Source organism: Monopterus albus, unplaced genomic scaffold (assembly GCF_001952655.1).
Source record: "Monopterus albus unplaced genomic scaffold, M_albus_1.0 scaffold26.1, whole genome shotgun sequence".
Taxonomy (NCBI): Eukaryota; Metazoa; Chordata; class Actinopteri; order Synbranchiformes; family Synbranchidae; genus Monopterus; species Monopterus albus.
In genome coordinates, this window is record NW_018127906.1 from 2,647,408 (window position 1) to 2,675,224 (window position 27,817).

General features: G+C 44.9%; 1 protein-coding gene across 5 annotated transcripts in view; it reads left to right on the forward strand.

The window, feature by feature from the left end:
- The window catches only part of LOC109957345 (spermatid perinuclear RNA-binding protein-like), a 64,082-nt gene that overhangs the window by 1,263 nt on the left and 35,002 nt on the right, over nt 1-27,817 (forward strand). For all 5 annotated transcript variants that reach the window (XR_002274541.1, XR_002274542.1, XR_002274543.1 and 2 more), the window contains exons 2-5: nt 17,676-17,768; nt 20,933-21,162; nt 23,182-23,347; nt 26,569-26,713. Coding sequence is in view for 2 of the 5 variants with exons in the window: in XM_020595154.1 (XP_020450810.1) it covers nt 17,766-17,768; nt 20,933-21,162; nt 23,182-23,347; nt 26,569-26,713 (544 nt within the window). In the remaining 3 variants the exon portion in view is untranslated. The remainder of the gene's footprint in view (nt 1-17,675; nt 17,769-20,932; nt 21,163-23,181; nt 23,348-26,568; nt 26,714-27,817) is intronic.

The window sequence follows — 27,817 nt, forward strand, 5'->3', positions numbered from 1 at the left end:
TCTAAAGGTCAGCCACTACTCTAGAGGTGAAGCCTTTCTGCGGCTGCTAATGTGAAGTCGTTTAACGTCTAAGAAAAGAGTTTGGTAGAACAACAGTCATGTTTGCTCAAAGTGAGGAAGCAGCAAAGCAGAATAACCCTGAGGCTCAGCTGTGGCATGTTTAGCCGAGAACCAGTGTGAAGTGCTCCCCTCAGGTGTGAGGCCTTCTGAGGTGATTACAGATGTTGTCCTTTCTCTGAGCCCACTGCTCACAAGCTGCACAGCTGCCTTGCTCTCGGGGACGCTCGCTGCCGTTTCTGTTTGTCACAGATTCAGTTTGCCCAGTGAATCAGAGCCCAGGGGCCGAGCTGTATCTGTCCTCATAGTGAAGATTTACAGTTGGTGCCAAGGCCTTGTGTCAGGATGCTGTTTTATTGTTGCTGTATCGCCCAGCGGTGTCAGACTGATGGACCAGCTGATAACGACTCGGTTCACTGGCAAAAACATCTGAGGCGGTGGCGTTTACACAGGCCTCCTGTAGAGGTTGTGCAGCGTGATGGGGGTGGTGGGTGAGTAAATGGGCAGGATGGTTCAAGAGACTGTCCCGTGCTGATCACCATCAGGTGTCAAGATGCTCTGTGCTCCAGTGTTAAACCGACTCCAGACTGTTCACTGAGCTGCTTCATGTTGGTTCACGTCAACCAGCAGTAGTGAATACATCAGGGCTGCGGTCTACCCCCACCCACAGACCTATCTCGACTGACTGACTGGGTTTTCAAGCACTCACAGCAACACAACCTTATGAATTCCAACCAGATTTTCCCGACAGGCCCAGAAACACAAACGTTTCTCTTGGAGAAGAGAAAGTGGCGGAGTGTCGCTCCGGTGCGTTCCAGCACCACTGCACCTCTGCCCTGCAGGACCAGTTCAGGTTTCACTTGGGGCCCAGAGTGAGCGCTGACAGAGCAGGTGGCCTGAGGAGTTGAAATAGAAATGGTAACCGGAGCTTGATGCCGGAGCACCGGGGGCTGCAGGTCGTAGTGTTGACGAGGACGCAGCGCTGCTCTTGTACATGAGGATCAAGTGTGTGTGTGGCATTTGGTTTTCAATTAGCGTTGTCCTGAACTGTGCCGAAGGAATCCACAATGTTTTCTCAACAGTAAATCGTCAGCGCGCACGCTGGCAGTCTATCCAGTGTGTTCATGTCCAGTGTGTGTGTGCAGAGCGAGCTCACAGGAGACAGTCGGGTTGTGTTACCTCTTTGTTTGCTCACAGTTACATCAGTGATTCTTCACCCGACAGGGTTTTTCTGTTGTGTGTTAGGTTTTTACTGCAGTCTCTTTAAATTCTAGGTTTCCTCTTTGTGAGGAAACTTCCACTGTAGAGGAAATAAAAATCATTTGTCAACATACTGGGACCATTATGGTCCCATTACGCCACAGATAAAGTCATTATTTTGTGATTGGTGGATTAATCCCGTGGTTAACCAATAAATAATAACTAGAACCTTCTACAAAGTCTTTAGCTTTGCCACTTTTGGGCCAGTGCTTCTTTTTCCGTGCCAGTTTGGTTTTGTCAGTTTGTGTTCGTGCTGTCATTGTGTGTCTCGGTGCAGTGATGTGACGCGTCAGTGGCTTCTGTTGTGCTGTTTGGTGTCCACAGCATCTTATAGCAATGCAGAAAAAATCAGTCTATTGATCAGTTCACGGAGGATCACTCATTTAATGAGTGTTTCGAGTGGGGAAGACAGATGTTTGCCAGCTGTGTGAGGTAGAAACCAGTGACCGGTGAAGTGACACATGCACAAAGGTGACTTCATTTCACAGTATCGAGGCACAGTATCGGTTTGTGTTCCTCTCTCCAGTATTGATTAGACTATTAGATGGTGATACAAGGCCATCGTTCGATCTCCAGTTACATCACTTTCACTGTTGTAACACTGTGTCTGTGAAATGGACCTGAACAGGTTGAACTGGCCTGAAAACGGGACCAGGTGTCGGCCCACACACCGCTGTTTGCCAGCTCCGTAGCTCATCAATCAAACGATTTGCCTCTTTGTCCTGCTTTCATAGCACCGGTTTTGGTCATTTCACTTGTTCACTCCAATGTCTCAACAAAGAGATGTGGTACTTTGCAGCAGTTAGTCAAGTAACTGGTTAGTTATTCCATCAACAGAACATTAATTAGCATCATTATTGGCAGTTCTAATCACTGATCAGAATGTTTGAGTTGGTTTTAAAAGACAAAATGCTCAAATTCTCTGCTCCCAGTTTCTCAAATGTCAATATTTAGTTTCCTTTTCCTTCTTAGCTGTGAAACAAACATCTTTGCTTTTGCACAAACAGGAAATTTGAAAACATGACAAAACACGCTCCTGTAAGACAGACACGTTTGTACAGATTAGATATTATTCATGTAGCTGCACAATACTAGACCTGTATAACAGTCCTCACATTAATGACATTAGCATTCAGTGATATCTACATCTGGATGTTGTTTACTGGCTGCTGCCAACTGAACTGTCGTCCCTGCTGCAGAGAGCAGAGAGGATCCTGCTGCCATCAGCAGCATCTTCTCTTATTTCAGCTCACCCTGTGCCTGAAACCTCAGAAAGTGGCCTCGTTTTGGAGCTCTGACCACGGTTAAAGGGGCCCTCACTGTGCCTCATCGTCCAGGACGCGGGGGATTTTTACATCTCCTCGACGATCTGAAGACAGAGACCAAATGTTTGGAAAATGCTGCAAAAGCTGAGTAGACGGAGTAGTAAAATAAAAGCAGATGATATATTCTAACATTCTAACATTATATTCTGCTCTTGTATTTTTATTGTGCTTCTTTCACCTGCTGCTTAAAGTGCCGTAGATTTTGTGTTACTTATTTATCTACTTTATATTTCATTTGTATTTTGTGGCATTCATGTGGACGGCAAAGTAAGAATTTCATTGTACAGGGAAACACGTTTCCTAACTGTGCATATGACAAATAAACACTTTGACCTTTGACCTCTAAATTTCTGTAACTGTATCATGGTTTTGAGTTTCAGTTACGGGTTCAATAACAGCTGAGCATGTTTCTCTGGCAGGCTGTTTTCCTGAGCATCATTCTGGTTTTGCTCAGGGCGAACATTGCGAACAGGCCAACCTGATGGCTGTCAGCCCGGAGACACGTCCCCGCATTGAGCGCCGTCACTCACCTGAACATCTCACTCATGTCTTTAAGTGCAGCTCTGCTTGTGAAGGAGGGAGGCGGCTTGTCTGGGCTCACTGAAAAAGACCCCCAGAGAATCAGGGCGCGTTTCCAGCAGTTTCTCAGAGACTGAAATCTTCATGCAGGCATTTCAGCTCTTGCAGCATGAAAGGACAGTCTTCAGGTTTTCCTCGGCACTGACACATTCAGCCAGCTCCCTCAGGTAAAGGATGGAGCTCGTACACCAGTCTGGAGAGGCTTAAAAGTGGATTTCAGGGTTAGACTGATGTAGTGAAAAGACTGGGTCTTTCTTTCAGTACCGTGTTTTCTGCTGCCACAACTTAATGAACATGAAGACAGGAGAAACCTGAAATGACTTTTCTTTTTGTGTCATATGTTGGATCATTTTTGCTGGGCAGTATCAGAGTGTTGAGCATGTTGTCGGGTCAGTTTGGGTTAAAGAGCTGCAACCTACAAAAAGTATCACTAATCTGAGTTTCTCTCTGTGGCCTGAACTACTGAATTAATTATTAAATCAGAGTATTGAAGGTCTATAAAGTTGATCAGATTAAATAATGAATATAGTGATTCCTGAAACTGAGACTCGGTCAGCTGTAGAAAAGATGTTGGAGTCCCAGAAACACTCAGTCAGCTCGACCCGGGGCCTTTCTGTGTGGAGTCTGTATGTTCTCCCTGTGTGTCAGAGTGTGCCCGGCTGTTGAGCACGTTGTCGGGTCAGTTTGGGTTAAAGAGCTGCAACCTACAAAAAGTATCACTAATCTGAGTTTCTCTCTGTGGCCTGAACTACTGAATTAATTATTAAATCAGAGTATTGAAGGTCTATAAAGTTGATCAGATTAAATAATGAATATAGTGATTCCTGAAACTGAGACTCGGTCAGCTGTAGAAAAGATGTTGGAGTCCCAGAAACACTCAGTCAGCTCGACCCGGGGCCTTTCTGTGTGGAGTCTGTATGTTCTCCCTGTGTGGGTTCTCTCCAGGTACTCCGCCTTCCTTCCTCAGTCCAAAGACATGCAGCTCAGGTTGACTGGTGACTCTAAATCACCCGTAGGAGTGAGTGTGGGTGTTTGTTTCAGCCCTGTGACAGACTGATGACCTGTCCAGGTGGACCCCACCTCTCGCCCAGTGTCAGCTGGGATTGGCTCCAGCCCCCCAGGACCCTGTTCAGGAATAAGCGGTATGATAATGGATGGATGTTGGTTTCTGACATCTGTTTGTCTCTAGTCATCTAGAGCAGGGTATTCGGTGGTTGACTGTCGGTCCTGCAGTTTACTCCTCATTGCATCACATTCATTTGCCCAGCACTTGTTACATTATCTTACCCTTTTTTTTTAAATAAATGTCAGAGCGCTGCCTGCATGTTGTCGTAGTTTCTCAGCTGGCCTGTTGCCTCTTTGTCTGATTCTGTGTTTTGTAGATTTAGTCCATAAATCAGTTTGTTCCAACAACCTAACGTCAGACTGACTGAGATGCTAAGATGCTTCTTATCATCCACTTTGCAACATCAAATGGCCAAACTCACTTCTGAACAAAATGATTATGGTGACAGAGGAAACTAAATTTCACATTGGGACAGTTAGTTCATTTGTCCGTCTCATATTATGGGTTAGTTTTTATTTGTGGGAGGAAAATGTCAAGTGTTTCATCACAATGCTTGTTTTAAATGACTGAGTTTTTTTGTCTGGAAAAAAAAAGTTGTCAAATATTTTTGTCAGAGTTTTGGGTGATTAAAAAACCAGAAGGCCATTTTCAGGTTTTCCCAGCGTTGAACTTGGACAATAACTTTTTATTTATTTTATGAAGAGGGAACAATAAATGCACTGGTCTCAGAGGGTGAAAGGTATAAATTTAATCACAGCTGTGGATTTGTTCTTTTTGTACAGCGGCTTTTTAAAAAATCTTCTACCAAAGAGTCTAGTGTGGAATTACTTTTTAATGTTACAGTAAAACGGCATGTTGACTTCCTGATGCGATTCCATTTGAAACAGATTGTTGGGGAGTGATTCTTGCCTGTAAACCATCTGCTGCCAGTTGTCAAGATGGCGACATGCTGTGAAAATGCACTGGTAGAATTTAATGCATAATACAATTACTTTCTGGAATCCCAACACGAGTTAAGAAGAAAGACTTAATAGTTATAATAGCTTAAAAGTTATTGTTGGTTTCATTGGTTAGATTGTATGTTAACACCCAGTGGTGCAGGGTGAGGGCACCGTTAGAGAGTCACTGTATTCCAACAAGTTAAACTGTCCGTTTGATCGTGTCTTTAAAAGCTCATGTTTCCCTCATCATTCGTTTCACATCCTCATCTTGCCTTGTGCTTTGTCTCTTTGCTGTCAACTGCTACAGTAAGTAACGGCTGAATGACGACAGGAGAACGTACGTTTTGTGTGATTTGTGATGACGCTATGTGAGCTGAAAGGATTTCAGGAGCAACTTCATATGATTCATAAAATCTGCTGAGGTTGTTGGATCAGAGCTTTTCTGGCAACAAAACATTTGATCTTTTCATTGTGTTTCCTGTTTGTCTGGCCCGTTCTTTTGAACGCAATATATCAGGAAGAGCTTGAGGGAATGTTTTTCATGTTTGGTGCAGATGTGCACTTGGACTGAAGGACCTGATTAGATTTCCACATATATTATGGACCAGCACTGTTTAAAGAATAAACAGTTTTTATCTTTGTTGTTCTGCGGTTACATAAGCGCAGAGGGTGGTGGTGATCTCAGCCTAAAAAGAGTTTTTAAAATCCTCCCCATCACATTAAACTTAAAGACTAGAATGAACGCTTCGCACTCGTAAGCCTCTGCCGGCCAGTGACATTCCTGAGCACGGGACAGACGTGAAGTCATCATGACCTTGACTTTTGTCCACCAACATCAAATCAGTTCATCCTTGAATCCAGGTGGATGCTTGCTCCAAACCCCTTGAGGGGGTTTCTGAGATATCACATTCACGAGAATCAGATGAATGGATTTTGAAAACGGTGCCTCTGACCACGGTTGTCGCTGGTGCAGAGGCATAAATATCAGTAAAATGGGGAAAGTAAAGGGGATACATATGGCATATAACCCTATAGCTGCTTCCTTAGTAGCGTATTCTGATGCCAAACTGATGCAAATGTCAGCACCTGATGTTGGTGAATTAGAGTCACGGTCCAGTCATCTGTAGTTCAGATTATACAGACAGAAGCAGCCTGTAAATCTCCTCTGTGCCGCTCCGAACTTTGAGCGTGGCTTTAAAAGTGCACTTCACAGCTTTGTGTGATCCCTCAGGTGTCTGCTGGAGAACTGGGAGGTGAAAAGTCTGGCGCTGTGATAACCCCCTCCCAGGCTACAGAATGTATGAGGTGAATGGATGCAATGAATTGGCCTCAGCCCAAGAAGGCTGCCTGGACCGATGCCCAATACTACGCTGCTGGGTATTATAATTAGCTTCTTACACAGAGGGTCCAGAGAGCTGCCAGGCAAGTCTGGGAAAGGAATGTCATTCTGTCCACATCTCCAAAAATACATCCAAGTGTACTAACAAGAAAAGGAGTTTGACGTAAGAAGAGGGGGAAGTCTGTAGGTGATTCGATAGTGTTAGAAACGCTGTTCTCTAACTGTACATACTGTATGTTTGACTGTATTTTATGGAGGCAGCCTTCTCTTTGGAGCTTTGTCCAAATCCATCACTATAAGTCTGAGTTTGTGTTCAGGTACCTGTGCACTGATTGCACTGCTGTTAAACCTGAAATCTAAAAACTACTCTTCTCCAAATGTCATGTTGTTGGTGCAGTCAGTGAGCATGTCAAAGAAAGCTGTAATCCAGTCAGTCACTTCCCAAATGAAACCTCTCCCAGCGCCACAGAGATGTAGGCGCCTGATGGGAGGACTGAAATGGAAATGTACTGTTAATCTGTGTGTCCAGGCTCCTTCTCCGCGCTCGGAGCAGTCGGCCGTGCACAGCCACATGATGTCTCAATTACCTGGCTGAGAGGCCGACGTGCCACCTGCCTCTCTGCACGTCCACACGCGCACAGTATGGACCGCCTGCTGTCAGTACGCACCAGAGGCGACTGGCTTCAGGTGTCACTCTGCTGTGATTGGATGGAATTGCATCCAGGAGGTGATACAGGTCTGCACAGAGATTGAAGTCTCCTCACTGCCTTATTGGTTGTGGGTTAATGGGCTGTGTGTGTGTGGGGGGTTGTCGCTACTGGGGCCATATCTGTTATGTTATAGCCAGTTTAGCTTGATGCTCATTGTAGCCGCTTGCATCCTGAAGCACCCCAGTAAAGTAATTCCTGCTAAAGTATTAAACTGTGCACGGCATTTCAGCTGAACATGCAAAAATAGAAAAAAATAAAAATGGGGGCGTGGGTCAACATGCAAACATGCAGTTCAACCTTCATGTTTCTTTAAAGCGTGAGCAGGGACCCTCTCATCGTCAGCAAACATCCACAGTAAAAAATAGCTTTGCTTTCTGCAGCAGTTTATGCAGACACACACTTGTAAACAGAGACACACCCACATGCATTAAATCTAAACTTAATCTGCAGTATATAAACTTTCCAGGGCAGAGCCAGAAGTGCTTTACAAACAGTGTAAGGATAATAAAGAAGATGGGAGTAAGGGAAGCAATAAAAATGCAAGGCCAGCTTCTTTCTGTGGAGCAGAATAATAAAGCAGGGCTGAGAGAAGCAGCCGCTCTCCTAGCGCTGGGCTCATAATTTCCACACAGATTCTCCTTTGAGCCTTTGTTGATGTAAAGGCGGTTGAACTGGGAGACGCAGCCGCCGGCGGTTACGTCGCTGCTCTACGACGATATCCTGACATCTGCCGTTTGACTCGCTTTTCTTATTTCTTCACAGACAAACTTTTAAAGTTGTTTAGAAAAAGTTGTAGAACTTAATCTAAATCTCTAAACCTCAAGGTTTCAGCACAGATTGTCAGTGTCCAACATGCAAAAGGTCCAAAGTCTGGTTCAAATCCCCGCCCTCTGCCTTTAGCTCTGAAACAGCGATGAATTAGATTAATAATGAATATTCAGCAGTGAACTTGGCAGGTAGGGTAGGTTGTAGGGTAGCGACTTGGAAACCTGGCCACACTTCCTCTTTGGATTTAGGCTCCGCGGCTTCTGACTCTTCTGTACTTGACTTTAATGGTTTATTGATCCCTGTAGGGGAGATTCAGGTGTTACAGCAGCACAGCAAATGTTACAGAATATAGAGCTACAATATAGTGAAGTGCACAACATCAGTAGTCATTTTAAACAATTGCAACAATACTAAAGAATATGCACAAAGTAAGGTGTGTCTGCGTGACATTTGTGCAGAGCACCACCAATGAATCGGGCTGACTATAACTGTGCATGAGCTTTAAACTGAAGCTGTGCATGACCTTCTGTGTTGTATTCGCCTTCACCACACTGTAAGGTCGTGTTCTACGATGAAGCTACCTGGAAAAATGACCTAATTCTGGCCCTCATCAAACTTTTTAAACTAAAACATCTTCCTCCCCGTGAGCTGCAGGCCTCACACACACACACACACACACACACACACACACACAATAACTGCTGCTGCTTTTAGTGAGAGTGATGTGTTTACTTGGATGTTTTCATTCCATTAATGTATTAACGAAGGCCTAATCCTCTGCTGAAACATAAAAACCCCCAAGCTGGTGTTTCACAGCAAAGCAGCTGTGTTTCCTGAGCTGAGTGTGTGTGGGCGTCGACCAGCTGGGCTTTATAAACTCTCCAGGATGTGCCCAGCCTTCACCTGCACTGCGGCCTCCTCCAGACACCTCTGACTGCCCTGTAGACATGCAGGTAGCTGCATGCATGCAGCTGTTGTGATCGGAGGTTAACCGGTCTGTAGAGACCAGGCTTCGCTGATCAGAGTTGGGAATGTGTGCTGCATAGGAACTGTGTGTAAAGATGCACACACAGCTTCACAGAGTGCCACATGAGGTTATCTTCAACACTGACTGCTAACTGATACAGGAAAACTATATGTTAATGTCAAATTACATAGGTTCTCCATGAAGGCATGTTCAGAATGTGTGAAACAAGCCTGTAAACAGAGGAATGGAAATGAAGCACACATGTCTGCTGTGTAAATTGTTAGTGGGTCTGTTTTACATGGCCTGCTTCAGCCACAGTAACGGTGATGTCTGGAGCCCTTCGTCTTCAGTTCTCACCTCTCTCCTCGAAACAAACGTGTAGAAACTCAGCTCAGGCTGCGATCTGCAGGACGCCACCATCTGTTACATCACCTCCGTCAGCGGGCACAGAAACTTCAGTGAGATGAGCGGGTGTTAATTAACATCCTGACATATTTTTACATTATTTCACACATTATTTTCGCTTAACTCACCCATATAGACTTTTTTAGCTTCGCTCCTCAACTAAATCACAGTTGCATGTTCAGAATTTTAGCTGCTTTAAAAACACTTTCTGGCTGTTATTTATTTCAGCACTGCTCTTTCTGTTATCTGCTGCTCTTCACCCTCCTGTTGAATGCTGCTTGACATGCTAATAATGTATCTGTTTAGGTTGTTGTACGCAATTTTAGGCAGTCACTAAAATACTGTATGTAGAATGTAACAGGAGATTAAACTCCCCTTCTGTCATATTCTGGTACTAGAAGCTAAATGTAGATCTAGATTGTGAGATCCTCCTCGGGATCGGGCTGTACTGAGAGATTTCTACAGTACTTTTCAAAGGTAAACACAGCCCCATCCCTGTAAGCACTGGCCTTCCTGTCTGGGATGTGTACATCTGTGTGTGTGACCATGTTGCTGAGTGTTGTTTCCTCCGCAGCCCCCCACCAGCTGTGGCTCACCTATATAACATTTGAAGTCAGTTTTATTGGCTCTGCAGCAGAGTCGGACATCTTCGGGCCTGCGAAGAGATCACAGAGACTTGTGAAATATGTCCTCTGCTGTTCAGGGTTACGGTACCTGCACTGAAATACATTATGATCTGCAGTGCTGCTGCGAGCAGCCGCACTGAGGCTCTGTGCTGGTCGAAGGCTGGAGATTAGCAGGTCAGGACTCGCGCTGTTCTTGAAATTGAGTGTATAACAAGGAGTTTGTACAGTATGTTCCTGACATTCTCCACCTGTGTTGAACAGCGGCTAAGCTATACACAGGTGACAAATTAAAAGAACAACGAGTTGTTCTGAGTCACTGTGCTGAGAAAGAACGAGTTGTTCTGAGTCACTGTGCTGAAGCCTTTCTCTCCTGAGGGGAGATGTCTCCCCCAGGGTCCACAGGACCTGAGGGGTCACTGACTGGTCTGATGAGGATGACCACAATGTGAACCAGACGCTGTGGTCTTCCCAGTCACCAGGTCTCAGCCCAGTTGAACAGCTATGGGAGATGTTGGAGCGACGTGTTGGACAGCATCTCCACCACCATCATCAAAACACCACATGAGTGGCGCTGTTCTGGAAGAATGGTGTTCATCCCTCAAGGAGACTCAGAGACCTGGAGAGTCAAGGTGGCGCTGTTCTGGTGGCACCCATCTATATTTGAAGACAGACCAACTGATTGTTGTCACACTAAAGAGGTTAATCAGTTGTTGCAGTCCTAATCACATTTGTAGCGCATTTCACATTCATCAGAGACATTATCACCTGACTGCCCTGTTTGGTGTACTTCACTGACGTATTCGTGCATCCTGCTTTTTTGCGTAGTAGTAACCAGGAGTGGAGAGACGGCATCGGATCCACAGTCAAAGCTGTGAAATCAACCAAATCAAACCTCTTTTTATATCTTTAAATAAGTGTGATAATATCAACCAAAACCCACAGAAGTGACCTCTGGGGAAAATGTATTTGATTTGTACTTTGAGTTGTTGGTGTGGCTCATGCCACGTCCACTAGGAGGCAGGATTTATGACCAATACTGCAGCCAGCCACCAGGGGGCAACGGCTTCTGGGAGCTGTCAGCGTGTCCATCATTTTTTACAGCCGATGGTGGAATCCCAGATGGCCGGTGTTTCTGTTGCGGCAGCAACTGGCAAAATCTGACCCTGAACCTGTTGAGATGGCTTTGCACTGAACAGGGCAATAAAAGCACCTTCCAACAAAATCCAGTCTGTCACCACACAACTGTGGTGGGAAAAACCCCTACCAGTGATCAGCTTGTAACCGTCTGTAGATCTGAGAAATCAATGTTAAATGGAAGGAACTTCATCTTGAATAGTCTGCAGCTGCTGGAGGCGTCAGGTGCCAACCTCGTCAGCACCATCAGCCTGGTTTCCTGGTGTTCAGGGAGCGGCTGTAGCTCAGGTGGTGGAGTAGATCGATTATAAATTGTAATGTTGGCTGTTTGTTCCCTGCCTTGTACTGTTGACAGCAGAGACTCCAATCCTTTATCCCTCCTCCTTTTTCCTTTGGATAAAACCATCTGCCAGATGAGTGTCAAGTAAGAGTCGAGTAAAGTAAAAGTCGGATCGAGAGAGAGTCTGTTTTAACGCTACACCTCATCCACACTGAATACCATACATACAGTAATATTCTGGCTCTGTAGCAGCGTGACACCAACCTGCGCTCAACAACATTGTACACCATTCTGTTTTATCTGTCAGACTCTGAGAATCTCTACTTACTAGGTTTGATTTATTATCAGGGTGTTTTTCATTAGTTTTTGGACTTTTGAGCAGTTTGGGTCCATCATTTTGGAGCAAACCTCCCAGGAGTCGGCGCATGTAATCCCCAGCACTTGGATTACTGAGAGAGTCTCTGCTGCTTTTTGTTGGCAGGTCAAATGTTAGTCACTGAAGCTTTGTGTGAGAGAACAAGGCCTTTTTAAACTTTCCATCCTGCCTGGTGCAAGTTCGCAGGATGGCACAAGGCCTTATTTAAAGCCATGTATGAACATAAAAGCCTGCTCATAAAAGTTCCCCACAGTGAAAACGACCTAAATAAACAGCCCTAGAATGATCCCCTCCCCAGGTTCATCTGAAAATGGAGGCTGGGGACAGGAGAGGCTGTAGAAGGCATTAGGGAGAGAATACCTGAGGACGGGCTGCTCGGAGTGGCAGAGCAGAGCCATTTGCTGGATGGTTTTGTCCACCGTGCATTAGAGCAGCTTGAGAGGTTGGATTTTATAGTAAGGCTGCAGTCTGGCCTCTGTCTCTGGCGGTGCTATCGACACACTGAGTCCCACTCCGGTAGAATCAGTCAGCCTAACACCCCAAGTCTGTCTGGTGAGAAGGCTGCATCCTTCTTCCTTGTGTCAGCTACTCTAAATGTAATCATACAGTACGTTCAAATATTGCTTGAGCTTAATTAATTGAATTCACCTTATTTTGAGGTGTATGACACATCAAGTCTGCGTGAAGCCCGTCCTCGTCCTGTCATTCGCCAGACCCTCCTGTGGTCAGAACCTGGCTCCTCGCTCCTCTACTCCATCTTTTTAGCATCATTTTGCTCTGCTGTCACTGCTGATAGTGGAGAGCTGTGCCTGCACACAGTGTGTCAGTATTTGGTTGATGTTTCAGATGAAGGGTGGCTGTTTTACTGCTTCAGAGGTTTCTGTTGCAGCACACCCAAAATTAAACCTCCTCCCTGGGGTGGCTGTGTGGTGCAGAGGTTAGGACTCCCTGAACCGCAGCGTCCACAGTGAAGTGGCACCAGGCACGTTTGCAGCATCTTTCTCTCCTTTCTGAATGGAATATAAATGCGTTTATACTAAATATTAAGGGATCCAACGAGGGAAATCTGCAGTACAGATTATATTTTAAGCTTTTTTTTTCTGCAGTAAAGAAGAGACACATTTGTCATAATCTTGGAAGAATAGATTTGTTAGGCTGCACACTGATGAAGAACAGTGTTCATCAAGGTCTTCATCAGGCAAATAATCATGTAGGCACCAACAGGCTGTGTATATGACTGCAGGGTTTCCTTAGGTCTTCAAGCTTAGGCGCTTGTAACATCAGCTAACTAGCCTCCTTGGCTAACGTCACTGTGTGTTACTTTGTGCTGTCTCTGTTACCACTCACAAAAATGACTCCCAACAAAGTTCTGGCCTACGTCACGTGTTCTCTGTGGAGGCTGAGCTTATCTCTGGCTGTAGCTACCGCCCTGAATAAACCTGTCCTTTGACATCTTTACTTATTCAGGGTGCAGGAGATTCTGGTTTTCTCCTGCACCCGGTTTGTGTTGGACGTGCACACATTGTTATGTCTTATTTTTCTGCAGTAAACATTTTAATTGCCATTTAAATAATAAATTTTAATGTAGAGCTACTGTAAACAAATGATGTAGCTCTGTCAGAGCGGGAGCCATTAGCATTGCTTGTTGGCAGATACTGTCCTGGCACTGTTGGGTTTGTTATCTAATTAGGGACATTTTGATCCCCAGAGTGGATTCACAAACCAATGAGCTTTATGTAAAGTCATTAAAATTAGCAGCTTCTAGCAGCTGCAACATTAAAGCCATGTACACTTAATGTACTGTATGAATAATTATAATCCAGCAGCATAATGTGCTTTATTTTGAGACTGTGTACATTTACTTTGAGTACATTTTGTTGATCATACTTTTACACTGTTATTTAAGTAACAATTTGACTTCAGGACGTCCAGGTTCATGGTGTCTTTATTATCCCTGGGGGGTAATTTGATTCACAGTCGGCAGTATAAATAGTCAAACACATAACAACAATACCAGACTCACTGTTTCAAGTGTTGTTTAAAGGGGCGATAGCAACAGGAGCAAATCATCTGTTCGTTCTGCATTGCAGCGGTTTGTATCGCACTCCGATGGTAGCAACATAAAATCACCCCACAAGGGACGGCTCGGAGAGGCCAGGGACGGCTCGGAGAGGCCAGGGACGGCCATGGGCGGCTCGGGGTGGCTCTTCTCCCTTCAGGGACCTGACCTTATATAGGTCATTTAAGGATGTGGACATTTACCTGTGACAAGTGTTTCTGCACTGTGGCACTGCTGCTTGTATTTAAGTAAAGGATCCAAGTACTTCTTCCGCCACTGCTCTTAGTGCCTTGCTTCACAGGGAAGGGAACCGTCAAACAAACTATTGCCAATATTTGGCTTTGACCAGAGTATAATGAAGCTAACTGCTGTTTTGTCAGTCTTATATGAAAAACTCTTGCAGGGTTTTTGTTCTCACTGTGTCGTTTTCATTTATCCTCATAATGTAGGCATTGTGAAACCCTTTGAGTTTGTAGCTGTGATTAAGACTTATGCAAATAAACTTAACTCACAGGGAGTCGATGCCCCCAGTGTTTATATCCTTCACTGTTACGGCTTTTAATCATGCAGAAGCATGGCAGTGTGACTCTTGAGTTGTGTAGAAAGTCGATTTTTATTTAGAGGGAAGGAAACCTCATCCTAATGTGTATGTGCTCTCATGCTCTGGCCTGCTGGGGTTTTTTTTTTTTTAAATCAGCAGTCTTCTTGTCACATGCTGAGCTCACCATCTGCCGTTACTGCAGCACCATCAGCGTCCTTAAAAAGTCATTGCTGTATTCTTGATCACCTCCCCTCTACTGGGAGATGGCGAGGTTATTAGAATATGATCCAGCGTGGGGAATTAATTAAAACTGCGTTAGTGTGTAGAGCCATGGCTACGACTGTCGGTGCCGGTTGCTGCCTTTGTGCCACGTGTTTCACTATGTGCTGTTTTTTCTCTTTTTGTGGCTGAACTCCTTCACTGTCTGGCTCAGCTGTCAGGTGTTTCACGCCGGGGTTATGTAAGCCTGACTTTTTCTCCCTGTCTGTTTGGAAAGGCTGCATTTTGCACCTGAGTTGTGTCCGAACAGTTTTAGATTTTAGGTTGTTAGTAAGGTTTGACACTAGAAATGATAGTTTTCTAAACCAAGGAGAAAAACAAAAGGGGGGGTCTTTCCAGTGTGCGATCTGGTGACCTTGTGGTTTAGGCGAATAACAGGCTGTGGAACCATCATGTCCCCGGTTCAGCTCGTTGCATTTTACTCCCCGTTCTTTCAGCCCGTTGTCGTGCCTCTGTGACACCCGTGGCCATAGACATTGTAGTCGGGTCGTCTGTCCGTCTACAATGTCACACTCTCATGAACATGATGTCTTAGGAACATCTTTCTTCAAATCTTGCACAAGCAGTTGGACTCGAAGAGGAACTGATTAGATTTTGGTGGTCACAGGTCCCGTTCTGCTGACTTTGACTGTTTGGCAGAGGTGTGCATCTGCAAAGCGGCATTCTAGTTCTTATTCATATCTACACTGTGAGCTATCCAGTAAAAGTGTTAAATGTCTAATTCTTTTAAGTTTCCACACTTTAATTTATCATAGTGCTTTTTAATTTCAGTATTTTGTTTCTATTTTAAACAGCATAGTGTCTCAGCCACACTTTGCACAGAGGTGCAGAGCTGCAAAGTCGAGTATTTGCTTCCCTGTACTTAAAATACAAAGTAAAAACACTGAAGAGTGTTTTGGCAAATTTAGGCTTAGACTAACACAGCATAGTGCGGTCACACTGAAGGTCTTTACTGATGGTGAAAGAGGCAGTGTTTGGGTTGGTCATGGTCAGAAAACACTGTCTGACAGATGAAGTTAGTCACAGACTAACTTCATCCTAACCCCCAGACTAACCCCGACACTTAAGTCACATTTCAGATTTGAGCTGAGAAGCAGCAGAGGCGTGGCGTGAAGAGTGACGACGATATTTCATCAGACCTGTGGCAGGAACGCAGCTCGGTCTTCTCCCTGTTTCTCAGTGTCAGAATCAGGCTTGTTAACATTCATGTGCCGAGATCTTCGTCACTCACACAGCAACTTCCTCCATTATTGAGCAGTTGTAAATGCTTTGAAGCGACTGTTTGGGGAGTTTTGGTTCCAGAACAGAGCAGGAGCGTCTCAGCAACTGGCCCAGTAATTGTTCCATCATATTGATCAACATCCTTTTTCCTGATGTTTCTCTTCAAGCAGCTGCACTCTGTGTGTTTATTTTAATGGAAAGTTAAAAGGATTCTGTGAGCAGATGAAACTTACAGCGAGTAACGCAGAGCTGCAGCAGTGTCGGTCTGCTCAACTCTGCCGCTGAAAACCGGGTCAAGGTGATGGGGAATCTAAGTGATGCTCAGCTCGACTCCCCCGAGATGTTGTACAGCAGCGCTCCTCTCTCTTCCGCTGCCGGCACACGGTCACGCACAGGGTCTTACTGCGTGGGCAAAGCTGCAGCTTCATCTCATACATTTAATAATGAATATATATTCTGAGTAATTTAATTAGTGCGAGTCTCTGGCCTGATAACATTCAAACTGTTTCACAGCAGCACCAGAACGAAAGCAACGCTGTTAATATTCAACATGATGCATTTGTTTTGTGACAACAGTTGAATTCCCCTTTAAATCAGGGAATTACACCAGTAGTGAAAAGGATGTTTATTCATAGATAAATCCACAGGGTTTATTAGGCATCTGTTTCGAACGAGTCCTGATTGTGCTGGAAATGACAGAAATGTAAAACTATGGGACCAGTTAAACACAACTGGATGTGAGAAATGGTGAGTTTGTCGTCATCACAAAGGTGTTTGGTGGGTGAACAAACTAACGTATGAAGTTGTGAAAGCTGCTCAAGTGATTCTTAAACTGTGAAAAACACAAACCTCCACATATCAAACAGGCAGTTGCAGAGTTTTCACAGATGGAAAAACCCTTCTTCTAACCTTGGCTATGCGGCAGGAGGGGCTGATTTACAGACCGTACTTTGACAACACAGGGTGGAGAAGCACAGGAGGCTGTAGGTAGCAGAGGGTCATGGAGGGGGGTGTAGCTGAGAGACACCATGTCCTGTCTCACTGTCACTGGGGTTATCAGACTGTATGTAAAGTCTTATTGCACCTTTAACAAAGGTTGCACGGTCTCAGCCTTCTATCAACAAATGTTTGTTTCTGCCTCAACGCAACTGTGTCCGAGGGCACAAAGCAAGTGTTGAGTCCTGAGGAATGGTTGGGGTGCGGCCTGACCTCGACCCCGTCTGACACCTTTGGGATGAAGTGGGACACCAGCTGTGAGCCACATCGGTGTCAGACCTCATAACTCTGGCGTTTGAATGCAGGGAACAAAAGGCAGCAAACCCCACAAAGGTCTGGAGGCTGCTACAGCAAGGAAGACGAGCGACTGTCCACATACTTTTGGCCATATAAGTGTGGATTTGCTGAACATAATTTAAAGTAAATCTTCAGCAGCTTCTCTCTGAGCTGGAATATAAAATGCTTGTTCAGTTTGTCACTTCCTGTTTAACAGATGCTAAAAAAGACACTTCTCTGATTAGTTATGAAAGATGAAACACAATGGGCGGACGTCTGGCACTGGGACGTTGGCACATTTTAAGCATTTAGCTGACGCGTATTCAAAGCAGGTTAAGCTTTAAGTCCTGGATCACCTGCATAATAAGTAACAAAGAGTATAAATACAAAGGCTAAAGCCACTGTCTCAGTAACAGTAGGTTAAGGTCAGGATGTATTCGCTTTAGGTGATTTTTCTTTTCTTCCTACAGTGAGACTGTGACATCCGAGAGGCGTCTGACTGCATGAAGAGGACCCTGGTCCTCACCTAGACCCCTCCCACGACCCCCCACTGCCTGGACATGGTAAGCCTCCTGTGCATGTCTGCTGGTTGTTTATGTTGTGCACTTTAAATGTTATGTTGGCTTTTAAAAAGTCTTAAATACAGTTGTACTAAAAACAGGCCTTAAACAATATTAAGTTGTCTTAAATTCAGGTCGGATGGGTCTTAAATGTTTTAGTCACTTCGAATTTCTGTAGTCTGCCAGACCAAAGCAGGCAGCAGAAGATGAGTTTCTCATTATTTTAAAGAACTGTTGATGATAAAATGTATTTATTTGTAGTTTGAAACTGTATGTGTTTGTTTCCGCCCATGAATGCCCCATTCACATTCATGTCCAACGCCACAGTCGTAACACCACAGTGTGAACTGTAGCTTCTGGTAGAAAAGGCATGTTTTGATAGTTTAAGTGGCGTCCTTTCTCCTGTGTATATCTCATTTGAAGTCTGTGGACAGTATGTGCTGCTTATCTGCTGGCTCCACAGATGCTCAGTTCCCTTCATCTACAGTAAACCAGGCTGGTTTCACACCATGAAAACGTGTTTCTCCTTTTACATTTTACAGAGGAAAGAAAATAAACACATTTTTTTTCTGAAGTTTGTCAGATTGAACGTCCACCAACCAACACTGCAGTGCAATTAATTAAAGCAGTGAGCATCATTATCTTGTAATTGCGGCTCAAGGCTGAACTCCCAGCTGTCTTGTAGGCAGCAAATAAAAGGGACCGGGCTGATGTGGAGCGGGGCCGGGATCCAGCCTCAGTGCTGATGCTGTGGAACTCTTAATCTTTCATTTAGATCTTGTTAATGTTTATTTGTGTGTTATGGCTGTTGACGCTGCCTACACTTGCCTCTGCACAGCCTCAAATGCCCCTGGCAGTTCAGCGAGAGATTAGCTGGGTCGTGATGAATGACCCTCACAACTCCTGCACGAGCCCCCGGGACTCGTGGCCATGAATTATTGAAGTGCCATCATAAATAACTCACCATAATGAGGGGTCCTTACGCTGCAGGCAGGGAGAGAGGGATGAGAGTAGAAGGGGGAAAAGAGACGATCAGAGGTGAAGAGGAAGGGATGATGAGAGCGATAGCAGTTTGACCTTGAACTGAAAGCCTGGCATGATCCTCGGTCGGCGAAGCAATACAGTCAGGCTTGTAAGAGCAGGCTCCGAGCTAATGTTGCACATCGGCCCCTTTTTCTCTGCACTGAGAGAGATGGGCTCTGACCCTAAGTGCATGTCATTAATGTTAAACAACGGCAGCTGGATCTAGGCCGCACACAGACTGGCAGCAGCACAGGTGGCTTCAGGTGCCGCTGTCATTGTGCAGGGTGCGACGAGCGTCGACACCAAAAACAAGAATCTGAGGAGGAAAACACCAGGCGTCAGAGTAAAAGCTTTGTTCAGGTTCAGAGGAATCTGTTTGGCTTTGGGTTGAGTCTGCTTCCTGCAGCCAGAGAACAGTCACCAGCTTCACACTGGCATCTCTGCAGGCATCCAGCACCGGCATCGCTTTGATTATGGAGGTACATTAAAGTTACTGGTGCCATATGAGCCACAATACCCTTTACACTCCTCTGATCAGCTTCCTAACATCCTGAGATCTTAATGTGTCACGAAAGGAGACTGTGCATCTGCTGTTGGAGCTCTCTCTCCCCGAGCTTCTCAGGTCAGCAGACACCGTGCCCACTTTAAAAACAGGACTGGAAACATTCATATAGGAAGGCTTGTCTGTGATAATGTTTACATATGATCCCCACGTGCATATCTGCATGTTTGTGTATGCAGATGCACATATCATGTTTTTGTATGATTAATTCTGTTGTACTGTCTGCATGTTGTGTGCACATGTCCATTTTTAGGTCTGGTATCTTTACTTTTATCTAGTTTATTCTATTTTTATAGATTTTTTTTGGCTATTTAATGTTGTGAATCACTGTTTTGTGTATTAATATTGTTATGGTGCTGTTTGATGACCATAAATCCAGTTTTCTGATCACGTCAGTATCGATGACCTTTACAACATGGCAGCTGGGTGGCGGCAGACCGAAGTTAAACAAGCTGCTGAATATATGAGTCATTCCACGGAAACTGGACACATTGGACCTTGAAAGATTTTCATCACAGCCAAACATAAAAATGTCTGTTTCATAAGTTAGACCTGCAGTAAAACACACTCAGGCGCTGTTTATTTTATTTTTTTACCTGTTGTATAAAGATACCAGAGTTGGTTTGTTCCACCCCGTTACAGGACGGGACGGCAGATAAACCGATTCTGTGACGGGGCAGGAAAATTCCAAGTGGCCAAAGTTAACAACACACTTAGCAGCTAAACGCAACAATCATGATTTTATAGAAATCCATTGTGTTTTTTTGGGCGATGGGTGGATATGTTATGCTTGACAGACGAGGTTATGAAAGATAAAAATGTTAAAGAAAACGTGTCGTCTTCAAACCCTTAAAAGATGTTGTTTCCTCTTAGTGACGTTACTTAATGGAAGGGTTCAGTATTTTAGAGCAGAAGTGGTGTGATGGGACAGAACACGAAACGTATTCTGTTATCACGAAAGCCATGATAACTGGTTTAAATCATAAAATGATAGTCGTATCACAACATTAACAGCATGGCAGTGTGTTGATTAGCATAGATTAGTTGATTAATGGATATAGTTGAAAATTATTTATTTTGACCCTTTACACTGATGTTTGTGAATCTAGAAACCTGATGACTGATGTTGTTGTTTGCTTTTGCCAAAGTCAGATAAATATGATGAAGCCACACCAATTTAGTCCCAGTAAAATCAGTACGTTGCTTTTTCAGTGGTTACTCTTGTTCACTTGTAACTAAGAATAAGGTCTTTTTTTATTTTCTAGGAGCTTTGATCAAAATATTTATCATGGTGAAAAATTAGACGTGGAACTTAAAAACATACAAAGAGCTTAATAAGTACATGCTCAGTGACTCAGTGACGCTGATAAATGATAACGATGGGGCAGATAGATTGTTGTAAAGGCCACAGGTTTGCTTTTTACAGGAGCCCGATGACGTCCATTAGTGGGTACGTTTCCCCTCTGAACGTCCTTGATCCTCACTGTGACCCTCCACTCGCTCACTCTGTGTGATTCATACTGGATATGAGCATCAGCTGGAATGAAAATGTGGCTGAAATAAAAATAATGTCTGAACCCAGAGGTCGTTCCGATCGTTTGCAAACGACGACCGCCATGTCATGGCCAAGCATGCCAGCATCTACCCAGCCCCGGAGGAGCTGGAGGCCGTCCAGGCACTGGTGTCCACTGTGGAGGGAGCCCTGAAGAAAGTCTCTGATTGGATGGATGGCCTCAACAAATCCTCAGGGAAGACCTCCACCAGTGATGAGGCTGGGGACAACATGGCGGAACAAGATGCTGCTGAGATCAAGTATGTTGAACTGTGTGTGTTCGTACTGTGATGATTAGAAGCACTGACCCGACTATTGGTTACACACTGATTCTGTCCTGAGAACGTCGCCGCTCTGGTTCGGGCACAGTGTTTTACTGCAGTTCAGTGGGTGTGGGTTCACAGTGTAAGATGAAGTGGATTTATTTCTCTTCCAGTTGATTTTTGTACCCTCAGCCGTCTCCTCAGCGCAGCACCAGATCCTCTCTCTCATAAAACTGTGCTCTCCTGTAAATCTTCACCAGGAAGATACGTGTTATGATTCAACGATCTCAACAAACAGTCGCAAATTCTCAACATTTGGCTTGTGGCCTGAACATCCACACAGCGCTTTTGTATTAATAAATATAAAAGTACAGTGCAGAGCTGGTTTTGTGCAAATAGTACACAACCCAGACAAGCAAAGACAAATATCTTGTGCTGTAATGTGGGTGTAGGTTAAATCAGTGTGATTGAGTCGTTTCAGATCCAGAACATCTTGAGCCCTTGTCAGTGGCTTGAGAAGAATTTGACGTGAGGAGTGAAAGCACAAGATTAACAGCAACATGTTGAGCAGAGCGACAGGCAAAGCAGCAACGTTATAGATACTTTAACATCTGATGTAATTTATGGAGCTTTAATATTTGATCTCTTCTAATTTGGCATCGGCTCAGAAGCCTGAACCAAATCACAGTTCCACTGTCCACGTAGCGACTAGGGTCTGTAAGGAGCCTCGTGATGGACATTTGGTAATCTGACCATGAGCAAGACGTCGGCCTGTGGTCATAAAGTGTTCACTGAACATGTGGATTGACTGCAGGTGTGAACTCATCAGCAGAGGATGTCGTATAAACACTGTGCACTGCTGTTTATGCCCATTTAGTATGTGACGGCCTTTATTTACCTGGTGTTTAGCCACAGACATCGATTGATGTGCGTGTCTGCCATTAAGGAAGGAGAATGGGCACAGATCTAGTATCAGACCTGCAGATCTAACACGTCCAGTGGCAGCACATTTCGACAACATAGCAACCAGTATTAGTTCTATAAGATCCACTGGTACTGAAACCATTTTTTCAAGGTGTGGGGATCAAGAGAAGAAACTTCTCCAGAGGGAGGCATCTTGGATTTATACACTAAACACATAGTCACCACGGGGAGTGAGGACTGTGACATCAGAGCTTTTCTGTAGGTTGAAGTTTGTTTGATTATAATGTTTATGAAGTGAATCTTTCTGTAGGATCTGATCTTTGTTTATTTAGTGGTCACCAAAGTTGCGTATGGACTGAAAGGAACATTATGGATACCTGTGACTGTTGGCCTAATAATAACCAGTTAATAGGATTTGTCAGTTTTTACAGTGTATAGATGTGTGTTTGTGTTTTGTATTGTAATGTGGTGGGTGGGTGAGGAAACTGGGGTCATATTGTTATTGCTCTGTTGTTTTTGTGCTGATTGTTGTGGGTGTGGTGTCGCACCTGTCGGGTCAGAACACAAGCTGTAAACACCGGAGACTTGGTGTGGAAACGTCGTGGGCGTGGCCGATTGGAGCATCGAGTGTGTGGGCCTTTTTGGTCTACTAATACACAAATATGCTGAGTTCTATAGAAAGAGTTGGTTGCAAAGTCTGTACAAGAGAACACAAGTTTGTTGATGCCTGTAAACTGTCACTCACTACTTCTGGGGCAGGTTTTCAGTAACTAAATCATTTTCTATGTATTGGTTTATGTTATCTGCATAAGTAAAAGACAGAGTGAGTTTTTTTATTTTATTGTGACCAAAAATGCAGTTTTGGTCGATGTTGATTAAAAACCAGAAGCTTGAAATGAGGATGAAAATGCATGCTGCTCCAGCTAATGTTTCCAGACAGATACAAAGAGAGCTGAGGTGATCTATCTGTAAAATAAACTGATAAATTAGTTTAACACTTCGCAGACAGTGTTCAGCAGCTGTTCTCTGGCTGTGTGTTATCACCTGTAAAACCTCTGCATCTGAAGCCGGCTGTTGTCCATCTGCCTTCAGGCCTGACGGGACCTCGGTGCTGTGCGGGGTGACGCGTGTCGGCCTGGTGGCCAAAGGCCTGCTGATCAAAGGGGACATGGACCTGGAACTGGTGCTGATGTGCAGAGAGAAACCCACCAAACTGCTGCTCTACACCATCAGCGCTAACCTCCCCCTGCAGATCCAGGTACGCTCAGCCACACCTCCAGCACTGTGTGTCCAAGCGAGCCGTGAAAGCACAGCTGAGAAAGCGGCATCAGGGTGCGGTGGGGGGTTAGAGGGGCGACTTTGTAATCCCAGCTTCAGTGGAAATGCTTGTCCACAGAGGACATCAGCCAGTCGTTTATGTGTGATGAAAGTGCAGGAGCTTTGCTGGTGACACTGTAGGAGAGACAGCGACACCCTGAAGACGAGCCGGACATGAGGATAATAATAATAATAATCGATCTGATGCAGGAGCTTGTGTTCAGTGCAAAGGCGCATGTGTAATGAGCAGTACATGCAGTATTTCATATAAACAGTCGTATTCATTGTGACATATTTGGTCATAAGACACCGTTTATCTCTCTGTTCGATGTAGCATATAGGTTATATGTTTACATTAGAAATACTAGAAGGTAAACATCTTTAAGAAGTAAATAAAATAAGTAGATAGGTTTGAATCGAAACACGGAAACAGGACAGGACACAAACATGTTCTGGATTATTTGAAGTTTTACGTTCGACAGAATTTGCAAAATAAGAGTTAAACTGAAATTAAAAAGCAGAGTTAACTGAGATCTGCTTCCCCACTGAGGTGCACGTGCTACATGTAGTGCAGTAAGAGCTATTTTACTCTCATAATCTTTTTTTAGAATATTTTCTTTACCACAGATGCCAGAAGTGCACCAACACACCTTTAGTGTTCACAGGAGGAACAGACCCCCGAGGAAGAAATGATGTATGTAAACACATCATGCCAGCTGAGTCACATGTGGGCTAGAGCCACAAAATTATCTACTCAGCCAAGTAAAAGTGAACTAATGGGCCACCTCAAATCACTGAGTGAGACTCTCAGGGTCTAAATCTGTCCTCCTTTCCCCGTCGTTGGCAGCCGTTACCCCTGAACACCAGCAGCGGTGGAGTAAAAAGCAGTCCAGAGCTTCTGTAATGTCAGCATCTGAAATGAAACCATGTTAAAAATACCACTGATGACTAATGGTTTCTCTGCAACAAAACCATTACAAACATACAGATGGGTGACAATCTGACCAGCAGAGCCGAGTCTCCAGAGCCTTGTCAGGTCTCCTCTGTCGGAGGAGGAAACCTCCTCCTTCCAAACCAGATCCCCTCAGTGTGTCTGACCCGCTGTGTCCAACCCACTGTGTCGTCCTCATGAAGCCACTCAGTGACCTAGAGCTGCAGCCATGAGTCAGTTCACTGGTAGAAAATGAACCTCAGCTATTTAGAAGCAACAGTCACCGACATGTTCTGGTTCCACCTTCTTTAATGTGAGGAGCTGATTCTCATGTCAGATATGAGGCGACAGTGGTGCGATGGGTAGAGCAGTCGCCTCTCAACCAGAAGGCTGAGGGTTCGAATCTCGGTGCCCACGTGTCAAAGTGTCCTTGGGCGCACCCCCCGTTGCCCCCGATGGTTAGAGCCATCGGTTGAGGTGGCGCCGCAGATGGCTGCCTCGGTTCTGTACCGGAAACAAATTCCTTGTGTGTAACATACTTGGCCAATAAAGGTGATTATCTTATCTTAGAATCAGCTGAGTCTCTGTGGATCTGCTGGTTGGACACACGTGGAGACGCCACCTTTGGCTCTGGAGAGTCACAGTGGGACTTTTCCCAGTGTCTGACATTCTGGGGATAAAATGATCAATCAGCTGATTGATCAGTGGCCCCGCTGGTTGTGTTTCCACTCTGTTACTCGTCTGTATCATTTTATTAATATTTCAACTGACCCTTATTAGTTAGTTAGTATCATATACATCCAGACTACATATTTCCCATAAATAGACTCTATCAGCAGATACGTACACCCAGACCCACCTATAAGTGCATGTTTATGTATTAATACAAACACAACTTGTATCTAAACATGTACAACAAACCTAATAAAACATGAAGTTCCCTTTAAAACAAAACTGTCATTATTTGCTCCTCTAATCATAGTGTGAAATCACTGACCGCGCAAACCAAGACTAAGAGGTTATATGGGTTAAAAAAATTCTCTGGGAGAAAATGTTATTTTTAGTTGGTGGGAAACCGAGGAGGTGATGTGAAGTGGATACGAAGTGGCCTGTGACTGAGGCCCTACTTGATCTATCTGTTCTGCTCTGAGGCGCCGTCGGCTCCTGGTCTGTAACATCCCAGATTCTGAGCTACGCAGTTATACAAATAATTCTACCAGCAGATCTCGTCAAATGGGTTTCCACCTGGTTTCCAACGTTCCAGTGTCTGCTAGCTGCCAAAGCAGCACAGACATGCACAGAGCCTAAATGTGCTTCCTGTGCCCCCGTCTCAGTTAATTAGCTGCCGTGCGTGCTTCATCATCGAGGGAGGAAACCATCTGAAGCTCTCATTTCCTGGGCCAAATGAAGAGAGATTGACAGGCTGGGGGGGGTGATGCATGGGGCCTTTTCTCACCCAGACTGGATACAGAGAAAACACTTGAGAACCTGCCGCTGGAGGTAACAGGAATCTCGAGGAGTAACGGGGCAGCTTGGCGTGCTGGGAATTGGCTGGTGATAACAGGGGTGGAAACTCTGGGTGAAGTGTGGAGGAAAGCTGTGTGCAAACAGCCGTCCGTGCCTTTTGCTGCTCTGACAGGCCTGCTTAGCGCTGTCAGATGTGGCTGATACTGTTGTTTTATGTCCAAACAAGGGAACTGCATCAGTAGAATAGAGTCGCATCACGCCACTCTGCTGCGAGGAGTTTGGCTTCTGCACAGAAACATTGCTTTCATTTAGGGATTATTTCCAAATCCTCCACCTCCACATTTATTGTGATGCTTTTATAGTCAGTGGGGGCAGTGGACTCCGCCAGTAACGGTGAAAACCGCTGCATTGAGCAGCTACTGCAGAAAAAATGTTGCTTACCATAAATAGGACTGTTAAAAAAAAGTCAGTGAATCCAACCCTTCCAGTGCAGGTCTGAAAGGTGTTTAAGATGAGCCTGTTTCTTAAATAAAGGCCTGGTTTAATGGAAACAAACTGAATATATTTGGGATTTATTCAACATATGTGCTTAGAGACCTGATGGATGTGATGCTCAGTGGTGTTTTAACTGTAGACCGGTGATTCTACTCCTGATGAGACGTCGTCCAACACAACGCAGCGGTGTGCTGTCCCTTATAAAGAGCAGGAGTCAATGCTGTGATGTGATGTTTGATTCGTGACTAACGTGCAGACTTGCCTTGCAGACAATGACAGAGGACAAGTATGAGGTGCGGTCGTGCCAGCCTGAGGCAGCCATCTGGGTGTGCAGTGCCAGAGACCCCCAGCTCACGCTGAAGATCACCCTCTCCTCCGTAGCCATGAGGAAGGAGCGCAGCACCACAGAAGAAGGTATTGACTCCTCCACCCCCCACCCCCACTTCTTCCTGTGCCTCCTGTTTGGGAAGCTGCTTCCCCTGTTTTTATTTGACCTTTCTATGACTACAGAGGGCTGGGGGGGGCTTATAGGAAATCTATGAAGATATAAAAGTACTGTGAAACCTGAGCTAGAAATGGGACATTCAGGGCAAAACTGGGAAGTTGACACATTTAGAGGGCTGAAAGCTGAAACAGAGGAAAAAGGAGAAGAGGTGCTATGGATCTGGGTCAGTGTGGTGGAAATAGCAGATGGCTGGTGAAGGATATGTTGGGATTGGTGGAAAAGGAGACGTCTGTCTCAGGTGTCCTCTGATATCAGCCTGCATCTCTGACGTGAAAGGTTTCGCAGAGGCGAGGCTGTTCCTTCTGGACAGCCATGTTAAACACAGGCATCACTGGAGCGCAGACACAGATATATGAGAAAGAACTAGTCCCTGAAGAAAAGGAGGTGCTTGTTCAAGTGAGGTCATCTCAAGTCATGTCTTTTGACCAGTAGCTGTGAAAAATGACCCAGCGCTGATGGGAAACACTGTCAGGTGACGGTCCGGAAAGTCAAGGGCGACGTTTGGCATCAGTGCCTCCTCTGTGTTCATTTTCTCCCCTAAATGAGAATGAAGTTAAAAATGAATGAAAGGCGAGTCAGAGCTGAAGCGCTGCCATGACGGAACAGCGAGTCCCACTGTGGTGCTGCTCTGGGTGGGAGACGCTGAGTCGAGCATCACAAAAGGTGGAAAAATGGCTTCAACAGGACAGAGGCACAGCTGTTAAGTGCAACAAGGAGAAAATCATTTTTCCTCGTGGTTCAACATCCTGTCAGCACAAACAAGGACAGTGTGGGCTTTTTGTGTGTGAAATCCCCTAAACTAGAATATTTACTGCTCCAGTTTGCACACAAACAAAACCAGACTTTCCTGACAAGGTTTCCTCCATCTGAAAAAATAAATCTACTGAAATAGGTTCTGCAGATTGCAGCCTTACTTTTGATTCCTGCTCAGGGCTAGCATCCATTTCTGTTCTGGGTCGTCGCTTGTTGAAGCTTTGATCTATTCTTGCTCTCTTTTTACTAGCAAAGAAAAG